This window comes from Magnolia sinica, chromosome 19 (assembly GCF_029962835.1).
Source record: "Magnolia sinica isolate HGM2019 chromosome 19, MsV1, whole genome shotgun sequence".
NCBI classification, from domain to species: Eukaryota; Viridiplantae; Streptophyta; class Magnoliopsida; order Magnoliales; family Magnoliaceae; genus Magnolia; species Magnolia sinica.
In genome coordinates this window covers 3,819,441-3,840,739 of record NC_080591.1, presented here as the reverse complement: position 1 = coordinate 3,840,739, position 21,299 = coordinate 3,819,441, and the positions used below count along the sequence as shown (strand labels likewise).

Below are 21,299 nucleotides of genomic sequence, written 5' to 3'. Positions count from 1 at the left end.
AGTCTGTTGGCACTTGCAAACATCGAGTACAAAAGAACTGGACTGCAGCGAGTGCTCTTTTCAGGTCTTGTCACTGTCTACGGGTATCTGGACCCGTCGGTACCGAAATCGGAGCCGGGTCGAATTTTCTAGACCCTTCAAGAAATCGATTGACTTTGGCTCTCGCCATTTTTGGATCCGGTTAAAACTCAGGTCTATCGAGTTTCAGTTGTGTCCATCAACTAGAGCCCGGTTAAAATCGGATTGGGTCGGGTCGGGTTAGTTTTTATGTAATATATTGTACGTATCGGACGGGCTGGATATCACGTACACATGAAAGGTTGCCACAACCCGATTGAACCCGGGTCCTGGCGAAGACATGAAACCGATCCCCACTTTTTCTAAAGGGAGTTCTTTAATACTCTGGCAGAGAGTGGCGCCCTAAAAAAAAAAAAAAAAAAATCTTTTTTCAGCTTGTTAGTACACCTCACTGGCTGAGAGTGGTGCTTCATACGCAGGTACTCCGAAACTGTCCACGAAACAAATACTGACTCAAATTCAACCGCCCAAACTAGAAGACCCACTGCTAATGGGACATCATCCAAATATCAAACTGGTTTAACATTTTTCTATCTCTGATTAGTCGAAACATGCACATGGAATTCTGACCATTGGATATTTCTAATCTCAACCGTTTGTTAGAAGTCCACTTATGTGCTATTCTGCTTATTAATTCAGTTTTAACTTTAGGCTGTGATCCATCTTAATTGTGTTTGATAACTTGTATAGTTTTGTATTAGTTACTAGCATGAAACTAATAAAATTTCTCAGTGCCCGTGTATAAATCATCACACTCTGCCAGAGCATCAAAGCTTTCACCTTTTATGAGAGACTTTTCTCGGTGGAGTCCGAGTCACCTTCAATCGATGTTAGACGCGCGACCCATCGTCGTTGCATGATTGGATGATCTGGCCCATGCATCTACAGGTCCTAACCATTGATCCGCAGCTGTATAAAAATCACATAAATGGGCATATTCCTTCTTGAGTGTGACCACTGACCGTTTTTACTTTTAACCATGAATTCAAAAAGTGGCTCATCAGATAACAGGATTTTCCTACTTTTCGGGCCCACTATATGGAAGGTCCGGATCATTCGTAAATGCAGCCACGTGGGCCCTTCATGGATGGGCCAGTAATTGACATCTCACTTAGTGAGTTAACCCACTGCTCCGTTCTTCACTTCCCTTAGATCTTGACCGTCCATCTAGTATCCCCCACCATGAATCGCCCAACCCATAATATCTCATCTTCACAGATGAGACTGTTATAACTAACTGTTTGATCTGTAAACCTTTTCCCTTGGACTGCTCCCATCCATCTTCCATTTCATTTTTTGACCGTCCTTATTTAAGAACCCAATCAGATGGTTAGAATTGTCCGATCAACGCGATATTTTGGTGCTACCCCATCCACGCTAATTCCCACCTGATGGACGGTCCAGATCCTCATATGTATGACCACATGATGAGAAACTATAGAACACGTTGACAAAACTCAAACCCTACACTGATAAATATAAAACGTGAAAGTACAAAGCTACCACCTCATCTCTCCTTTCACAAAGAGAAATCATGGCTTTACATTTGTTGCTTCAGATCCTATGGCTAGCAAGAATATCATCATCATCATCATCATCATCATCTCAAGCGAAGAATCTCAGCTGTCCATCTCATTGCGGTGATGTCCTCATTCCCTACCCGTTCGGCATCGGCGATCCGGCCTGTTACAAAGACGACGGATTCGCAATAACCTGCAATGACACCGTCAACCCTCCAAAACCGTTCATCAGAACATCCAATATCGAGGTACTAAACATTTCGTTACAGGGCCAAGTTACGATCAACGGTAATGTAGATTTACGGTGTCGATCCAGGTCGACCACTGCAGTATCTAATTCGTCATTACCCACATCATACTCTAATTCTTCCCAATGGATCAACTTGCACGATGATAGCCCATACACGTTCTCGGACATACATAACAAGTTCATAGCCATTGGATGTAATATGATAGTGTCCATGAGAGGATCTCAACGGCTCAACTCCACTAACAAGTACTACACCAACAGCTGCATCTCGATGTGTGGTAAACATGTCGACAGGGTCAGTTCGTCGTGCTCTGGCTTCGGTTGCTGCCAGATATTGATTCCAAAGGGGCTTAAGGAATTTACGGTGATGGTTCAGAGCTTAGGTGGGAACGGCTCAGATTCATTGAATTCGTCGGATCGATGCAGCTCTACTTTCTTGATGGAGAAGAATAAGTTCGGTGCTGTTGCATCAGACCTGTCTGAATTCTTCGGTAGGAAGAAACATGTTCCAGTGGTGCTGGAGTGGGCCACAGGAAATCAGACGTGTGAGGAAGCTGGACGAAACTCCGATGCTTTGCCGTGCAGAAGCTGGAATAGCCATTGCTTGGACTCCAACACAGGGATCGTGACGCAGGGGAGGACGTGAGGTCGAGCACCGTCTTCCTCAAGAGGATAACTATTCCGAATCCACAAAACTTCTCTGGACTCCTCACAGAGACTTCTCGAATCCACGAGGAAAGAGAGCAGAAAATAGAAATAAATTCTAATAAAATCGAAATTGATTGATGAATGAATAAAAACGAGTTCACAACCCTTTAAATAAGGGAGCAATGGGAAAGAAATTAAATCAAACTACAACTCAAACTCCTAGAATCGCGACTTACTATAAATAGTAAACTTACTATTTATAGGCAGTCGTGATGTCTACTAGACCGAGTTCACCAAAAATAGTAAGTGTCTATTTGGCTTCACCAAACCGTTCTCCCTAATTATTCTAAGCTCTTTCCAGTTGGCGCAACTCCTAAAGCCCGACGGATGAAGAGTTATAATCAAACTAAAACTTACTATATATAGAAAAAACCAAATTAAAAAAAGAAAACGACCGTCAATTCCGGGTTGCGCAACCCAGCGTAGCGGGTTGGTTGGCTAAATTAGCTTGTTTTACCCCAAAATCATATATTTTACGTCGCGTAACATTTTGGATTGCGAGATACGCCCGATTTAAGGTCCGATGGTCCGGATCACTTCCGTCGGCGGGCCTTTTTTGATCTATCTTGGCCATGTAAGTATTCGCGACCCTCTCTACATCAGTCTCCTCCACTTCAAAAGAACTCATCCTCGAGTTCTCGTCTTGCTCTGGTTCATGATACTCGGTCAAATTCGTGACGTTGAAAGTCTGTGAAATCGCCATGTCATCTAGAAAATCAACCCCTTAAGCATTGTCATTGATCTTTCGGATGATTGGTACCGGTCCAATCTTTTTATTCTTCAACTTGTTGTACGTTTTAGTCGAAAATCTTTCTTTGCACAGATGGACTATTACTTGGTCGCCCACCTCGAACACTTTTTGTCGCCGATGCTTGTTCGTTTGCTCTTTGTATTTTTCATTTGAGGCATGTAGCTTGGTCTGTACCTCCGCATGAATGCCCATGATCTTGTCAGCCATATGTTCCGCTGCAATGCTCTTGCCTTGGAGCTGGGGTAGAGGGACCAAGTCTAGTGTGTGGCGAGGTACTTGTCCATAGATCTGGAACGGGGATTTTTCTGTCGAGCGGTTCACCATGTTGTTGAATGCAAACTCCGCTTGAGACAAAATCAAATCCCATTGCCTCGGTTTTTCTCCTGAAATACATCGAAGGAGGTTTCCCAACGTGCGATTCACAACCTCAGTTTGACCGTCAGTCTGTGGGTGGTATGCGCTGCTGAACTAAAGTCGTGTATCAAATCGAGTCCACAAAGTCCGCCAAAACTGGCTTATGAACTTCGTATCATGATCAGAAGTAATAGTCTTAGGAACCCCGTGTAGCCGCACAATTTCTCCGAAGAATAGATTTGCCACGTGTGTTGCATCGAGAGTCTTCTTGCATGGAATAAAGTGCGACATCTTAGAGAAACGATCTACTACCACAAACACCGAATCCATGCTATTTTGTGTTCGTGGGAGACCAAGTACAAAGTCCATAGATAAATCCTCCCAAGGACCGTCAGGCACGAGTAACGGGGTATAGAGGCCCGTATTATGAGATTACCCCTTGGAGGTTTGACAAATATAACAACATGACCGTCTTTCCCACATCACGTACCAATTGCGGCCGGTACCCTTCTTCCACAAGAGCTCGCGTCTTGTCTCGCCCAAGGTGTCCACCGATGCCACCTCCATGTAGCTCTTGGATAATCTGTTCCCTTAGGAACTGTTTGGGATGCACAATCGATTTCCCTTGAAAAGGAACCCGTCTTGCATATGTAAGTCGGGGTGACCTTCTTGGCATCTAACCCATGCGTCCTTGAAGTCGTCGTCATCGGCATATATGTCTTTAAGGCGCTCGAACCCGACAACCTCATTGCTCATAGTGACTAACAAAGTTGCACGGCGACTCAATGCATCAGCTACTTTGTTCTGCTGCCCCGACTTATGTTTTAGTACGAATGTAAATTCCTGCAAAAACGAGATCCATCTAGCATGCACACGGTTAATGTTAGCTTGACTATTAATGAAATTGATAGCTTGATGGTCCGTGTAAAGTATGAATTCCCTTTAAATCAAATAAAGTGTCGCAGTGCCTGGACCACCGCGTATAACTCGATCTCATATGTAGACCACTTCTTACGTGCATCGCTAAGTTTCTCGCTGTAGAAGGCTACCGGCCTACCTTCTTGAGACAAAACTGCCCCAATCCCGACATATGAGGCATCACATTCGACTTCAAATAGTTTGTCGAAGTTGGGAAGTACAAGAACCGGGGTCGTGGATAATCTGCGCTTGATTTCGGCAAAGCTCTTGTCGGCCTCGTGAAACTGCCCTTTCTTCATGCAATCTGTGATTGGTGACACAATGGTACTGAAATTTTTCACGAACCGACGATAGAATGTCGCTAGTCCATGAAAACTTCGCACTTCGTGAATATTTGTAGGAACCGGCCATTCTCTGATTGCCTTCACCTTTTCCTCATCCACCCGAATGCCCGTGGATGTGACGACAAAACCCAGGAACAATAGACTATCAGTCATGAAGCTGCACTTTTTTAAATTGAGGTACAGTTTATTTTTAGTGAGCACTTGAAGGACCTTCTTGAGGTGTTCCATATGGGTGGTTTCGTCTTGACTGTATATCAAAATATCATCGAAGTAAACCACAACGAACCGCCCAATGAAAGGTTTGAACTTGGTTCATCAATCTCATAAATGTGCTAGGCGCATTCGAAAGACCGAAGGGCATGACCATCCATTCATATAATCCTTCCTTGGTCTTAAAGGCTGTTTTCCACTCATCACCCGACCGTATTCGAATCTGATGGTAGCCGCTCCTTAAGTCCAATTTAGAGAATATTTTTGCACCTTCTAGCATGTCCAGCATATCGTCTAACCGTGGTATAGGAAACCTGTATTTTATGGTGATTTTGTTGATGGCTCGGCTATCGACACACATGCGCCAACTCCCATCTTTCTTTGGAGTTAATAGAGCTGGTACAGCACATGGACTCATGCTCTCCCGAATAAGACCCTTACGGATCAACTCCTCTACTTGTCCCTGCAGAATCTCGCACTCATTCGGACTCATTCGATAATGGGGACGATTCGGTAAACCGGACCCAAGGGACAAAGTCGATATGGTGTTGGATATCCCGCATGGGGGTAACCCATCGGGAAGGTCATCGGGCCAGATTTCTTTGAATTCATGTAGCAGGGGCCTTAGTATTTCAGGGATGTTGGTAGGCTCGAGTTCTTCCCCTTTTACAATTAATGCGTAAGTTTGTCCTGTTTCCTTTGATTCTTCCACGAAGTCCCGTATGGTTAAGAGAAAACGGCCCTCCACTTTAGAAGTTTCAGGTGATCCCTCTGGATCCATAGCCAATATGGTCTTCCGTCCGTCCTTGACGAAGATATATATATTATCTCGCCCTTTATGAGTGGCATCACGGTCAGATTGCCAGGGCCGACCGAGTAGTATGTGACATGCTTCCATGTCGACCACATCGCATACTACTTCATCCTTATAATGTTTGCCAATTGAAAAGGATATGGTGCACCGTTCAGTTACCTTTGTTTCGCTGACCTTCTTGATCCAACCGATTGTATATGGAGAGGGATGACGCTCCGTTTTCAATTGTAATTTTTCCACCATGACCTTGGAAACGATGTTCTCGCTACTCCCACTATCAATGATCACGTTACAAACCTTTCGATTCACCGTACACCTAGTGCGGAAGATGTTATGCCGCCGTGGATGCACTTCTTTTCTTGGCGCATATAATAGTCGCCTCACGACAAGCGACTCGCCGTGATCTTGCTGAATCCAACCTGAATCATCTGCCTCGTCCTCGGTGGTATGCTCCTGTTCTTCAATATCTGGATCTTCATAAGCGTTATCAGCACTACCATCATTGATGACAAGGTTTGCCACTTTTTGCTGGGGACAAGTATTTGATAGGTGGCCCGGTTGGCCACAACGATAGCAGTTATCGGGCCTTGGCCGAGCATAGGGGTTCGGGATTCTACTTGGACCAGCAGCAGTCGCCCCTTTGAGGTCTAGCTTGCCCACTTCCCTGATCTCGGTTCTCAAACGTAGGAGGTTGAGTGCGTGCTCCTACGGGCTCCTTCCCTTTAGGCTGTGCAGTTCCATGCCGTAATAATCCTTGCGATAGGATAGGTCCGTGTGTTAGGCCGTTCAAGTTGCATTTCTGCACGAGTAGCCAACTTGATCGCGTCATTCATCGTCCAGACGGACCGCATCTGGACCCGATCCTGGATAGCCATACGCAATCCACCGTTGAATCGGCGACTTGCGATTCGGTCTCGACCAAATCGTTACGCGCCGCCTGTAAAATTCTTCTGCGTATTCTCTCACCGACCGACTACCCTTGACAATTTTGGTATTGTTGGAATAATACCCGATCGTAATCGCTAGGAGGAATCGGGCACGTAATAGCTGCTTATCCGTTGCCAGTGCGGATTGGTGCTTTCGTCTGCCTGGTTCGCGCGAGTTGCGGTTGTTCACCAAGCTTAAGCTCCTCCTTTCAACTTGTAGGCCACAAGCTTGACCTTCTTTACTTCAGGGATGTCCATATAGTCAAAAATCACTCAACTTCAGAAAGCCAATCGAGGAAATCCTCGATATGTACTTAGCCATTGAAGCTAGGAATATCAACCCTCATCTTGAATTCTCGATCTGTTCGATCTACTCGATCACCGCCATGTCTGGGATGTTGGAAGAGTATGTCGTCGATTTCCTCCTCACCGGAGCCCCCTTCCTCGGGAATGACCCTTGGATGCACTGGCGTACTATCCTGCGATCGGGGCGATTAATTAACACTTGAGTAAAACAAAGTCAATTACTTAGAGATAGATTTTAATGGGATGAGCGTCAAAGCTTATATGAATCTTGAGCAAATTATCAGGTGAACCATGCCATAAAAACAGTGGTGATTGATCATTAATGGGTCGCAAAAGTTTTGGGTCAAGCTGATAATTGTCTTTTTGATGCAGGGAGGACGTGAGGTCGAGCACCGTCTTCCTCAAGAGGATAACTATTCCGAATCCACAAAACTTCTCTGGACTCCTCACAGAGACTTCTCGAATCCACGAGGAAAGAGAGCAGAAAATAGAAATAAATTCTAATAAAATCGAAATTGATTGATGAATGAATAAAAACGAGTTCACAACCCTTTAAATAAGGGTACCAAGCAATGGGAAAGAAATTAGAATCAAACTACAACTCAAACTCCTAGAATCAGCGACTTACTATAAATAGTAAACTTACATTTATAGGCGGTCGTGATGTCTACTAGTGTGCAAGGTTTTCGGCCAAAAATAGTAAGTGTCCTATTTGGCTTCACCAAACCGTTCTCCTAATTATTCTAAGCTCTTTCCATGTTGGGCGCAACTCCTAAAGCCCGACGGATGAAGAGTTATAATCAAACTAAAACTTACTATTTATAGTAAAAACGAAAATAAAACAGGGAAACGACCGACAATCAAGGGGTTTTTCGCAATTCCGGGCTGCGCAACCCAGCGTTGTCTGAATTCTTCGGTAGGAAGAAACATGTTCCAGTGGTGCTGGAGTGGGCCACAGGAAATCAGACGTGTGAGGAAGCTGGACGAAACTCCGATGCTTTGCCGTGCAGAAGCTGGAATAGCCATTGCTTGGACTCCAACACAGGGATCGGATACCGTTGCTTCTGTGATGAAGGTTTCCAAGGAAACCCGTATCTTCCCGAGGGATGCGAAGGTGAGTAAGATGACCAAGATGGATGCTCGATCAGATGATCCGGACCATTCATCAGTTGGGCCTTATTTTCTATGGCCCATTTTAGAAAATCAAGTCAAATAAACAGTCAGGCTGGCTACAAAGGGCGCTGCTTCGGTGGATTCCGGGATCCACCGAGGTGGGTGGACCCCTGACTGTACGGCCCACTGTGATGTACTTGACTAAATCCACGCCATCCATCTGTATTGAAAACTCATTTGGGCATGATCCAAAAAATGAAATAGATCAAAATTCAGATTGACCATAGTACGGGAAACAGTAGTAATTGACCATTAAAAACATCTTGTGGGCCACAAAGGCTTTGGATCAAGATGATAGTTGTGTGGTCTCTTTATCTAGATCTTTTTCATCTTGTCAACATATTGGATGGAAAATAAACATTCCAGTGGACTCCATGAAGTTTTAAATGGCAGGGATTCAATCACAACTGTTTCTTGTCGTATGGTCCACCTAAGATTTGGGTCTTCTTAATTTTTGGTAACATACACTAAAATGATCTTTCAAAATGGATGGACGTTGTGGATTTAATGAACATACGTAACTGTGAGCCCCATAGTTTCTGGCATTTATAAATAGCCCTTGAGTGTACCATAATTTATGGTGCTCCAAATAAATAACTTATAACCTGTTACGTTTAAAACAAATCCAAACCTTCCAATTGGTCGGTCCCTCCATTAGGAGCACCTTATTTAAGTATCAGCCCCGTCCAATCAAGAAAAAAAATGTCTATCTGTTCATGAGCAGTAAAATACAAGTGGGGCCTACTTGATGAGTGTATGTGGCTGATGTTTTGTACTAAGCGATCCCCATGGCACTGACAACCTATTGGACGGGCTGGATTCTACATGCACATGATAGGTTAGAAGTTATACGCGATCCTTCCATGTAGGACTCGAGACTCTCTCATTTTAAAACTCTTCCCTGCTAGCTTTTTGTTAATGGAGTAGCAATTTCCACCAGAGGTGTTGTCAAATTACCAAAAAACTCTCATTTATCGACATAACTTGTCTGAGTAATGATGGGTGGCACATGTAACCACCACGCACGTATCCACACATCTCCGATATGTGTTCCACCCTTTCACATGGGAAACCAGGAGCCTTTGAACCTGGCAGAGTGGATGGCATGTTAGTCATTTCCATTTTAATGAGGACATTTTGATCATTTCTCAAAAATGAGGACCACCGTCCTTCACAGCCAGCTAGTATGAGGAGGTATTAAAAATTATCGCCAAACATTAGGTGGGTATGGGTATTTATTACTGGGAATTTTACACAAAAAAAAAAAAACCTACCCAATTAATAGCAATTACATTTTGGTACCTTTTTCAAAAGACTACCTTATTTATTTACATAATTATCATTCACTACCTCCCGTCACAGCGCCGTGAGAACATATGGGTGGGTGGGTCAGGTGGCCCCATCATGATATCTATGTAAAATCCTTTGACCACCAGGTCTTGCACCCTATGTTAGGCAAAGAGCTCAAAAACCAGTTCTATCCGTAATTTTGGTAGACCACATGAAAGGTAACAATGTATAGGGCAATGCTTGCCCTCGTAATTATTTTCATTAGTACGTCCCGTGAGCATGATTTCTGGGACACAGTTTAAATGTTTGTGTAGAATCCAATGATTAGAGTTGATTTCATACAATTATCATGGTGGTTCCTATAACAATCAAGGATAGGTGTCCCCTCTCAATTGTTTCCTTTGGTGTGTCCCATAAGAGTCACATATCAGCCTTATTTTTTGCGTCTTAGCATAATGTGGTACTAAATATCTAATAATCAGAATGGATATTACATAAGCATGATGGTGGGCCTTGTGTTATAATCAAAAAGGGCCTCTCATGGAAGTCTTTTTTTTTTTTCCTTTCTAAATACTATCATATCTATGGCTGTTGGTAGAGCTGTATATGAACTGAGTTAGCTCAGTTAACTTTCTCAACTCAACTCGGAAAAGCTCGTCTCGACTCTACTCAAAATTGAATTCAATCCAAGTTGAGCTGATTTTTTGAACTTAAATTTTTTTTGAGCTGAGCCTGAGCTAGACCGAACTCAACTTGACTCAGCTCAAAACTTGACTCAATTCGAATCAATTCGACTTAGATTGAGTTCACTTAATATAAATATTTTGTATATATTTATATACTTAAATAAATTATATATTATATTATATATTAAAAACCCTAAAACCTAAACTCGAGCTCAACTTGTAGACTTGAATTCAGCTCGAACTCGGCTCAAGCTGGTGCGAGCTATTGCTGTGCCGAGCTGAGCCAAGCTGGCTTGAGGATGCCGAGCTGGCTTCACAACCGAGTCGAGCCCAATTCGAGCTTAGGGTAGCTTGCTATCCAAGCTGAGCCGAGCCCGGCTAAGCTTGACTTGGTTTGACTCTGTACGGCTATATCAATTGGAGAGGGACAACAGACTTGATTTTTGTCAGGGCTCACTATGATGCTTGTGTAAGATCTACTCTTACCATTGGATGCATAATCCCATTTTAAGTTCAGAGCAAAGAATCAAGATAACTTGTGATTTAGGTGGGCCATACTGAAGAAAACAGTTAGGTGCAAGACATCCGTCCTTTATTTTTATAGGGCCCACCATGATAATTATATGAAGTCTAATCCAACCACTAGATGCCACACAAAAATTTAAGCCCGAGGCCTAAAAACAGTAAGGTGCAGCCAACCCATTTGTTTGCCACTCAAACGGTAATGGAAGGTAGTGGAATGACAATAATATATATATATATCAATGAATGAAGTAGCATTATTAAAAGCTTTTTGGAAAAGGTATCAGAGAGTAAATTCTAAAAAATTTAGATAGTTCTTTGTAAATTTTCCTTACATTTAGAATCTACATGAGGTATTTATAAATTTAAGAAACTACAGAGGGAGTTTTATAAAAACTCAAAAATGAAGAGAGAGTCCCATTGCTTCAATGGCTGACATCCATCGATGAACTTTTTGGGTTGTGGCTGGTCCCCGTTGGTGGCCCACTTGGTACAGTGACACGTTCCTAGCCATCCAATTGGTTCCATGCTAGGCTATTAATCGTGGACTTGGTGGACAAGTTACCAATTGGACAGTTCAGATGGTGGGGATAGATAGGATAAACATGTAGAGATGATTTTGAACGATTGTGATGGCTTGACAGACATTAACGAATGTGAAAATCCATCCACCAATCCATGCACGCACAGTTGCCAAAATACTGCAGGGAGTTATTGCTGCTCGTGTCCATTTGGAACCAACGGCGATGGTAGAAAGACTGGGTCCGGTTGCGTCCCATCACTTTTCTTTGCTGATCCAGTTTCTCGCTCTCGGGTACTCAAGATCTCACTAGGTAATTCTCTTATCTCCCTACACATGGCACACGCTTGCATCATCTAGACCATTCATTTTGTAGTGGGCCCACTTGAGTTTTGGATCTGGCTTATTTTTTTGGCTCATGTATTGATATGATCTTGTGAAATTTGGGGGGGTGGGCGGGGGTGTGCATTGCGTGGGAAATTTTACTGTGGTGATTGATAAATGGATGGACAGCGTGGGTATACAACACATTATCGAGGTAGGCCCGCGGTAAGGATATATAAAACCCACTAAGATGTTACCCAGCTAACACTAAATCCACTGATCCACTGACGCAGGGAGGGACGTGTTGAGGTCGAATACCGTCTTCATCAAGAGATAACTGTTATGAATCCACGGAATTTCTCCTCTTACTCCTCACATAAATACTTCGAATCCATGAAGAAAAAAAAAATAGAAAATATTTTCTAAAAAATTCAGAATATAATTTTGTTGATCATGAAAAACGAGATTACAAATCTTTAAATAAAGCTACGAATCCTAGGGAGAAGTTTCGGAATCATACTATAACTAAAACTTCTAAAAATTGTGACTTACAATAAATAGTAAAGTTATTATTTATAGATGGTCGTGATGTCCACTAGACTTCATGGTTTTTAGCCAAAAATAATAAGTGTCCTATTTGGCTCAACCATACTATACTTCTAATTATTCTAAGCACTTTTCATGTTGGATGCAACTCCTAAAGCCTAATAGACGAAGAGTTATAACCAAACTAAAACCTACTATAAATAATAAAAATGAAATTAAAACAGGATTTCAACCGTATAGTGTTTCACAAATTCGGCGTGGGCAACTAGACATAGCAGGGTTGGATGGCTAAAGTAGCTCTTCCTACCCCCAAAATCATATATGGTACGTCAAATAGCTCATGATTCCGATTTGCGAGATACTTCTGTTTTAACTTTTGACGGTCCGGATCATTTATGCCATCGACCGGGCCTTTTCCAATCCATCTTGGCCATAAAAGTGTCCGCGACCTGCTTTACATCATCCGCTCCCCAAGAGAGAGAGAGAGAGAGAGAGAGAGAGAGAGAGCTTGCCCTATTTGGGGACTCGAACTACATCCTGCAGAACACGAAACCAACCTTGATATTGTGTGTATGTGATTGCGATTGCAGACCCACCATGATATACATGTTTTATCCGTCCATCCATTTTTGTATATCATCTTAGGGCATGAGCTCAAAAATGAGATAGATCCGAAGCTAAGTGGACCACACCGTAGGAGACAGTGGGGATTTAATGCCTACCAATGAAAAACTTTATGGGGTCATAGAAGTTTCTATATCAAGTTGATATTTGTGTTTTCCTTTCATTTAAGTCTATGTGACCTCGTCCACAAGTTATATGGCAAATAAACATCATGGTAAGCCCTGAGTAGGTTTCAGGTGTAGGTGTCATTGTCCCAATGTTGCTTCCCATGGTACGGTGCATGGAGACAAAACGCATACATCATGGTGGGGTTTATAGAGCTTTGACATGTATGCACAATACTTATATTGGTGGTGTTTTACACTACATAATTGCGTGGGCCCGACAAGTCAGACTAATTCAACTCGATCAGGCTTGGCCATTCCCCATAGACTGACCTCCTTATCAAATCTTCGCTGGACCGAAGCTGGTGCATTGGAGTCTGATTGTACTCGAAAGAGTTCCACCTAGGCCTCTTAGGTAAAAAGAGGGTCATGTTATGGGCCTACTTGGATAGCACCAAATAAGTAACTTTTTACACTTACAGCAATAGATAAATAACTTATTTGAGATAAGTTTAGTTTTTGATTAATAAATAGCTTTTTTTTATTTAAAATTACTTAATCACTTCAATTTAATAAGTAGAACGTACGACATAAGTAGCTTATCTTAAGTGGTTCAAACGCCCTCTAAATAGTAAAAAGTTCCTTAATTGGAAGAAGTAAAAGATAAAATGTGCATTTGCGTAGGAAAGTTGAAATATTTTAAAGGGAGCAAATGTACAAATACTTGTATTTGGCTCATCCATATGGTTTTATGTGAATGAGATCCACCCAGTCCAATTAAGTATAGCGCTATGTATTTGTATTTGGCTTCTATCCAAAACATATATATATATATATATATATATATAAACGTTAACACACACACACAAGAACAGTTGCTTTAAATATTAATAAAACACTTTAAAACAAAATTCTCTACTTCATATTATTGAGAAAAATCTCATCAACTGGCTCATTCATCTAGCTAGACAGATAGCATTATATGAATATTTATATGAGTGTGTGTTTGGATGGCCCTACTTCCAAATTCTAATAGAGTTTTGGACTCGTAAATTTCTTGAATTGCAGGCATTGGTCTTGGCCTATTCCTTGTGCTTGTGGCTGGTTCTTCTTTGTGCTATGGTCTCCAAAGAAGAAAGCTCATCAAACTCAAACAGAAATTCTTCGAGCAAAATGGCGGTTTGTTGTTAAAACAAAAGATCTCTTCACATAAATCTGCAGCCTCGACGACCAAAATCTTTACAGCAGAAGAACTATCGAGAGCAACAAACAACTACAATGTGAACAGAATCATCGGTCGTGGAGGTCACGGCACGGTTTATAAAGGAATTCTACCAGACGGTACGGTAGTTGCCATTAAGAAGTCCAAAATCATGGATGAGACTCAAATTGAGCCTTTTATAAATGAAGTTGTCATTCTTTCCCAAATCAACCATAGGAATGTGGTGAAAATCGTTGGATGTTGTTTGGAGACAGAAGTTCCTTCGTTGGTTTATGAATTCATTTCAAATGGAACTCTCTTCGACTGTATCCATAAGGAGGGTCACATGTCCTCTATTTCATGGGAAAACCGTTTAAGGATCGCCGCAGAAACCGCAGGGGCACTTGCTTATCTACACTCCTCAGCTTCACTACCAATCATCCATAGAGATGTGAAGTCTACCAACATTCTTTTAGATGATAATTTCACGGCCAAAGTGTCCGATTTCGGTGCTTCAAGGTCAGTTCCGTTCGATCAAACACATGTAACAACATTAGTTCAAGGGACTTTCGGGTACTTGGATCCGGAATACTTCCATACAAGCCAATTAACTGAGAAAAGCGATGTTTATAGTTTTGGAGTAGTTCTTTTAGAGCTCTTAACTGGGGAGATGCCTGTGAGTTTTGCTAGATCCGAAGAAGAGAGAAATCTTGTTAGTCATTTCTTTTCGCATGTGAATGAGAACCGTCTGCTCCAAATTATAGAGGCTCGAGTTGTGGATGAAGGTTGGATAGAGCAACTTCAACAAGTAGCTGAGCTTGCAAAGGGATGCTTAATGGTGAAGGGGGAAGAAAGGCCTACGATGAAGGAAGTGGCGGCAGAGCTCGAGAGATTAAGACGGTTCCAAGATCATCCATGGCTACGCCGAGACTTGGAGACTGACCATTTGCTAAGTGAATCATTGGAATGTTATGACACAGATGCCATTGGGCAATGTAGTTCGTAGAAACAGTTCATATATGGCTGCACAAGCTGTCGCAGCTGTGGTTAACTGACCCCTCTTATACATTAATAAGAATTAATGCACTTTTGGACAAATAATTATGAATATATAATTGATAGACTATGAATTAAGTATATCGTAAAACTAGCTTCATAATATTTTTTTCACATGAGAATTATATTTATCCATATCTGAATATCTTTCAACGAGCAGTCATGCCGTGTGAAAATGTGACATGTTTCACTATCAATCTTCAAACAGTAAAAATGTATGTGTGCTGCAAATCAATTTTTTAATTTCCCACATCTATTGCAATTTATCTAATGAAACAGCTAGTCATTAACAACAACTTCATTACTAAATTAACTCATGGTATCAAATTAGATTGAGTCTTAATGGGTCTGAGTTGACTGAGACGGGACCAGTGGCACAAGAATGTGTGGCCCATACCAAATCTGGAAGGTACTGTTAACACCTCCAACGTTTCTAAATTACAGATCAGTAACTTTCTGCCACATTCACCGGATCAGTGTCAATCATGGGACTATACTACTAAATGAGCCATGTCCACGGTGGAAGAGTTGCCACTATTTGATGAAAATGAATTTTAACTTGAATCACTACTTGGAGGCTTAGCCACTTACGAGCTAGCTTAGGCCGAGTAGTTGTGAATTCAGGTTGAAACCATCAAAAGATGGATGGTCAATCTAGCTGGAAGCCTGAATATGATGTTTTCTGGAAGAATACTTATCGTACCGCCACAAAATGTGCCTTAACCAATTGTTGATATTGGTTCTATCGGAAATTTAGTGTCGGTACCGCCAGCACCGCAGCTACCTCTTCTTTCACAACAAAATATTAATCCATCTCAAATCTAGGAGATACAGAACGCTCCGCTATCCACCGAAATCAGGTAACTAGACTAGGAGGTTAGGAATTTCATTCCTAAAGAAAGAAACCAGGATATACCTGGGGATAAGTCATTCCTTGAGAATCTACTATATCATAGAAAACAAAACCAAATAAGCCCTAAACCACCTCCAATGCCTGAATAACGTTGTTTGAACAGTGACCAAATTATTCAAATAGTTCAGTAAGTAACGAGCCAAGTTTATAGCCGTATTACTACCTCGATCAACTATAAGTCATCTTCAGAATGGATTGGCCAACAATCTCCATTGTCACAGTCAATTTTTCCATTTTTCATTCTAGATGCGAAGTTCGGCCAAGTCAACCGACTTTAATATTTTTTGATCAAGATGATCGAGTTCGCCCAAGTCATTTGATGTTGATGTTTTCCAATTATGATGGTCAAATTTGTTATCTCTCAATCAAGATGGCCAAGTTTGATCAGGATGGCCGAGTTTGCCGTTTTTTAATCCAAATGGCCAAGTTTGAACAAGACAAACGAATTTATCATTTTCTGATTAAGACGGCCGAGTGCGACCAAGACGACCAAATTTGTTGTCTCTTAATCAAGATGATTGAGTTCAATCAAATGGCCGATTTTGCTATTTTTCAATTAAGATGGCCGAAGTCAGCCAAGTCAGCCAACTTTGATGTTTTTTGATAAAGATGGTTAAGTTTGATCAAGATGGCTAAAATTGATGTTTTTACACGACCGAGCAATCACACTTATTGCACCAAACAACGAATTAATATCGCATTCACATTTTACCAAAGGTGAAGCGACCTGAGGGTCAATGTTGGAATGGATTCCTGATCGTTTTTGGGAAACCCAATTGAAAAAGATGTGTTAAAACGATAGAAAAATATTGTGGGATAAAGATCTCCAAGGATGCTTGGAGTGCATTTTACGGAATCAAAGCTAATAAGATGACGAGATAGGGAACAATTGGGAGGAATTCAAAAGCAAATTAAGCAGTTGTCCAAGAGGCCGAGTGTCATCCTAAAGGTCAACCAAGCGATCGATGGCCATCAATGAGCTTGATAAATCGGTCAATAGTCATTCAAGAGTTGTCCAAGAGGCCGATATTCATCCAAGCAGTTAATCAAGCGGTCGATGGCCATCCAAAAGTTGTCCATCTCTATCAAAGTCTTACAGCTGCCTATGGGTATCCAGACCTGTTGGTACCAATAGAGCTTATTGATTTTAACAGGCCTAGGTCCAATTTTCTAGCCCTTCAAGAAATCGGTTGGGTTGGGCTCTTTGCCATTTTGGATCCCCTTAAAACATGGATCTAGCGAGTTTCAGTGGGGTGTATTTATATGACCTGGTCAAAATTGAGTTGGGTCCGGACTAGTTGGTTTTATATCATATATCAATCGTTCTAGTAGCAAATTGAGGTTTCGGGAAGTCCAACCAAGTAAACCACTCTTATTTGACATGAATCCGAAGACCTGGTGGGTATAGGATGAGTATCTCAATCGAATCGAACCCAAGTTCGGGTGAAGACCCAGGCCTCAAGAGCGACGCTAGTCATAAGCCAAACTGAGTCGAGCCTAGCATGGCTTGGCTTGATTCGGCCAATAGGCTATCTTAGCTTGAGTTTGGCTCAGCTCAGTCCTTGGACTGTAATGGCGAAGCTTAATTTGGTCAACAGCTCGTGTCAACTCAAGCCAAATTTGAGTCAAGTACAAGCTCAATCTTTCAAGTCAAGTTTGAGTGCCTACAACTATTTTATAAAACAAGTTGAAATGAAAGCTACAATGATGCTCAAGTTCTGTAAAGATAAATTTTATCTTTCGTGTGTGTGTATAATTAATTTATAAATTACCCGTAGCTCAAGCTGAGCCGAACTGAATTGAGTTTGACACAAAGAAGAGTCGAGCTCCTACGGTTCAAGCTTGACTCGATTTTTATGTTTTTTTTTACGAGCTAAAAAATTTAGCTGGGACCTCAACCAAGCCGAGTCAAGTGAGCTAACCGAGTGAGCTCGGTTTATGTTCAGCCCTAGTCTCAGCCACACATCCCCACTTTTTACAAAGGACGTTATTTAATACTATGACAGAGGTACTCTGTTATTGGGCACGAAGCAAATACTGACTCAAATTAAACCGCCCAAACTAGAAGACGCACTGCGAGCAGGACATCATCCAGAAATCAAACTGGTTTAACAATTTTTATCTCTGACCATTGGATATTTCTAATCTCAACTGTATATTAGAAGTCAACTTATCTGCTATTCTGGTTATTAAATCACTTTGATTTTCGGTTTGTGACTCATCTTAATTGTGTTTCACAGTTTATGTGGTTTTATATTAGTTAATGGTTCGAAATGTATAAAATTTCTTAGTGCCTGTGTATCAATCATCATACTCTGCCAGAGTATCAAAGTTTCCCCTTTAGCAACTAACAAGAGACTTTTCGCATTGGAGTCGCCTTCAATCGATGTCAGACGCACGAGACACATTGTCGCTGCATGATTGGACGGTCTGGACCATGCATCTACTGATCCTAACCATTGATCCGCAGCTGTCTAAAAATCACAAATATGGGGGCATTCTCTCTTGAGTGTGGCCGCTGACCATATTCATTTTTAACCATGCATTCAAAAAATGTCGCTCATCGGATGATAAGATTTTCCCACTTTACAGGCCCACGATATGGACGGTCCGGATCATCCGTAAATGCAGACATATGGGCCCTTCATAGATGGGACAAGTGATTGACATCTCACTCAGTGAGTTAACCCACTGGTCCGTTCTTCACTCCCGTTGGTAGATTATTTTCCATCCCTTGGATCTTGACCGTCCATCCAGTAGATTCATACGTGTGAGAAATCTCAAGAAAACACCACTGCTTTCGCACGCAGAAGCTTTAATAGCCGTTGCTTTGACTCCAATACAGGGATCGGATACCGTTGCTCCTGTGATCCAGGTTTCCCAGGGAACCCGTATCTTCTCGACGGATGCGAAGGTAAGTAAGATGAACAAGATGGGTGCACCCTAAGATGATCTGGACCATTCATCAGTTGGGCCTTATTTTTTATGGCCCATGTTATAAAATTAAGGCAAACAAACAGTCATATCCACGCCGTCGAATAGGGGAGCGGATTAGCTGTACCCAGGTAACAGCTCAATGGATGTTACCCTTACCGTGTAGGGCCCACTTTAATGAATTTGTTTAATATCCACGCCATCCATCTGTTTTCTAAGATCATTTAAGAACGTGATCCCCAAGTTAAGCAGCTCCAAATCTCTAGTGGACCACACCACGGAAATAGTAGTGGATAACCATTAAAAGCTTTTTGTAGGACATAACAATTTTAAATCACGCTAATATTTGTATTTTGAATCCGCATCCTTCATTTACTCTTAAGCAGAAAATCTTACTTTTTTGCAATGTGATTCGTGCACATCATCACTTAACTATTGCATTAAAGGTAGCCTATGCAAGATCTTACTGTTTATAGCAAGTAGAGGATATGGATTCTTGTATTTTCCTATCATCTAGGTCCATGCAACTTTATAAATAGGATAGCATCTTGAACATTACTGCTCTATGTAGTGCGGTCCATTTAAGCCTTTGATCTACCTAAGCTTTAGTACTATTCTATAAAAGGAATAGGATTGGGTACTAAGTTACTCGGTATACTTTTATCGTACTAAGTAAACTTAGTTGGGCCTACTATGAATGTATGTGAGTTATCCACGCTATCCATCCGTTTTTTTCGTATCATTTTAGTGGTTGATTCTAAAATATAAGTATTCCCAAAGCTTAATTGGACCACACTAAAGGAAACAATGCGAATAATGACTTCCACTGTTAAAACCTTGCTAGGGCCCTCAGTGATGTTTATTTGTCATCTAACTTGTTCATAAGATTACACAGATATAGATGAAGGGAAAACACAAATATTAGCTTGATCCAAAACTTCTATGAGCCCCAAGAAATTTTCAATGGTAAAATTTCAATTCACACTATTTCCCGTGGTGAGGTCTACTTGAGATTTTGATATATCTCATTTTTGGGATAAAGTCATATAATTATCTGTTAAAATGGACGGACGGAATCGATAAAATATGTAAATCACAGTAGACCCCAGAGAGTTTACCTAGTACGCTTACCGTACTGAGTTACTCAGTACGCAATCCGCTTCCTCCATAAAATGCATGCCACGGATAAATGGATTGGTCGTGTGACAAAACACATACATCACGGTGGCCACTTACAGCCCATGCGCTCATTCAAAGTATGCACATCTTCCGTGAAGTTTTCATTAATTATTGGAAAACCATTACAAGAGAGAGGGTGCCGTTTCATCCGTTGTGAGAGGAGATGGAAGTTTCAGCCGTTAAAAAACCAGGCCATTGATGGCCATGCGTTCTAAATGGATATCCTCTCAGTTGTCCACTTAAACCGTCCATTGTTGGCAGGCAAATGCATGGTTAATAAGTACTGCACCAACAAACTGCTTTCAATGAAAGAAAGACAAGATTAAATAGCTAGGAGTTATATATCGATACTCAGGTTTGCATGATGGTTGATACGCAGGCACTGAATCACAACCCTAAACTCTGATATGCGGACACTTCCTTTTTGAAATAGGACCATTGTAGATTTCTCATTTTTAACCATTCAACAAGTGTCCACGAACCTTATATATTGTCAGAAAAACCAAATAAGCTTTTTTTTTTACATGATACATCTACACTTGGTCTCATAATCTAAGATATTTAATTTGATTAGTTATATGCAACGTACGGAATGTCTAACTAATTTCTAAGTGCCTGCGTATCATGTATCAAACTCTTCTAGAGTATCCAAGTTTTTTTATTTCGAGAATTGAAATATTACACTTCTTATATCTTTCGGACAGACAAAAAGCCTACTATAGTTTGTTCCAATAATGGAAAGTGGATTTAAACACGTTATGATATCAATTCCATTGTTCTCATGCAACTCATTAACGGTACATTTGATCACGTGACATGATATGCAGGCCTATCCACCCTCTATGAAATGTGGGGCCGTTTTTCAATATAGCAGAGACTAAAAACACTGATCATTCATTGCTGACCATCTGATTCCCCTTATGACTTCGTACTATTGTCTATTTCCCTTCTAACCGTCGGTTTGATGCTTCGTATTGGAGAATCAGGAAGTTCTTATGAATGCTGACGTTGGGGTATGGTCCATTCACAAAAGGTATGATTTTGGACA

The 21,299-nt window shown here is 41.4% G+C and overlaps 1 protein-coding gene across 1 annotated transcript; it reads left to right on the top strand.

Moving 5' to 3' along the window:
• Positions 1-1,469: 1,469 nt before the first annotated feature.
• Positions 1,470-15,210, top strand: LOC131235634 (wall-associated receptor kinase 5-like). The gene is made up of 5 exons (XM_058232896.1): positions 1,470-2,490; positions 6,974-7,089; positions 8,078-8,293; positions 11,495-11,683; positions 14,037-15,210. Exons 1-5 carry the CDS (start codon positions 1,613-1,615, stop codon positions 15,173-15,175), a joined length of 2,538 nt encoding a protein of 845 aa, XP_058088879.1. The 5' UTR covers positions 1,470-1,612; the 3' UTR covers positions 15,176-15,210.
• The last annotated feature ends 6,089 nt before the right edge of the window (positions 15,211-21,299 follow it).

Excerpts from the sequence above, each read along its gene's own strand:
- LOC131235634 (XM_058232896.1), top strand. The coding sequence starts at position 1,613 with ATGGCTTTACATTTGTTGCTTCAGATCCTATGGCTAGCAAGAATATCA. Across the intron at positions 7,090-8,077 it reads TAAGCTCCTCCTTTCAACTT|CGTTGTCTGAATTCTTCGGT; the intron begins GTAGGCCACAAG and ends TGCGCAACCCAG. Across the intron at positions 8,294-11,494 it reads TCTTCCCGAGGGATGCGAAG|ACATTAACGAATGTGAAAAT; the intron begins GTGAGTAAGATG and ends ATGGCTTGACAG.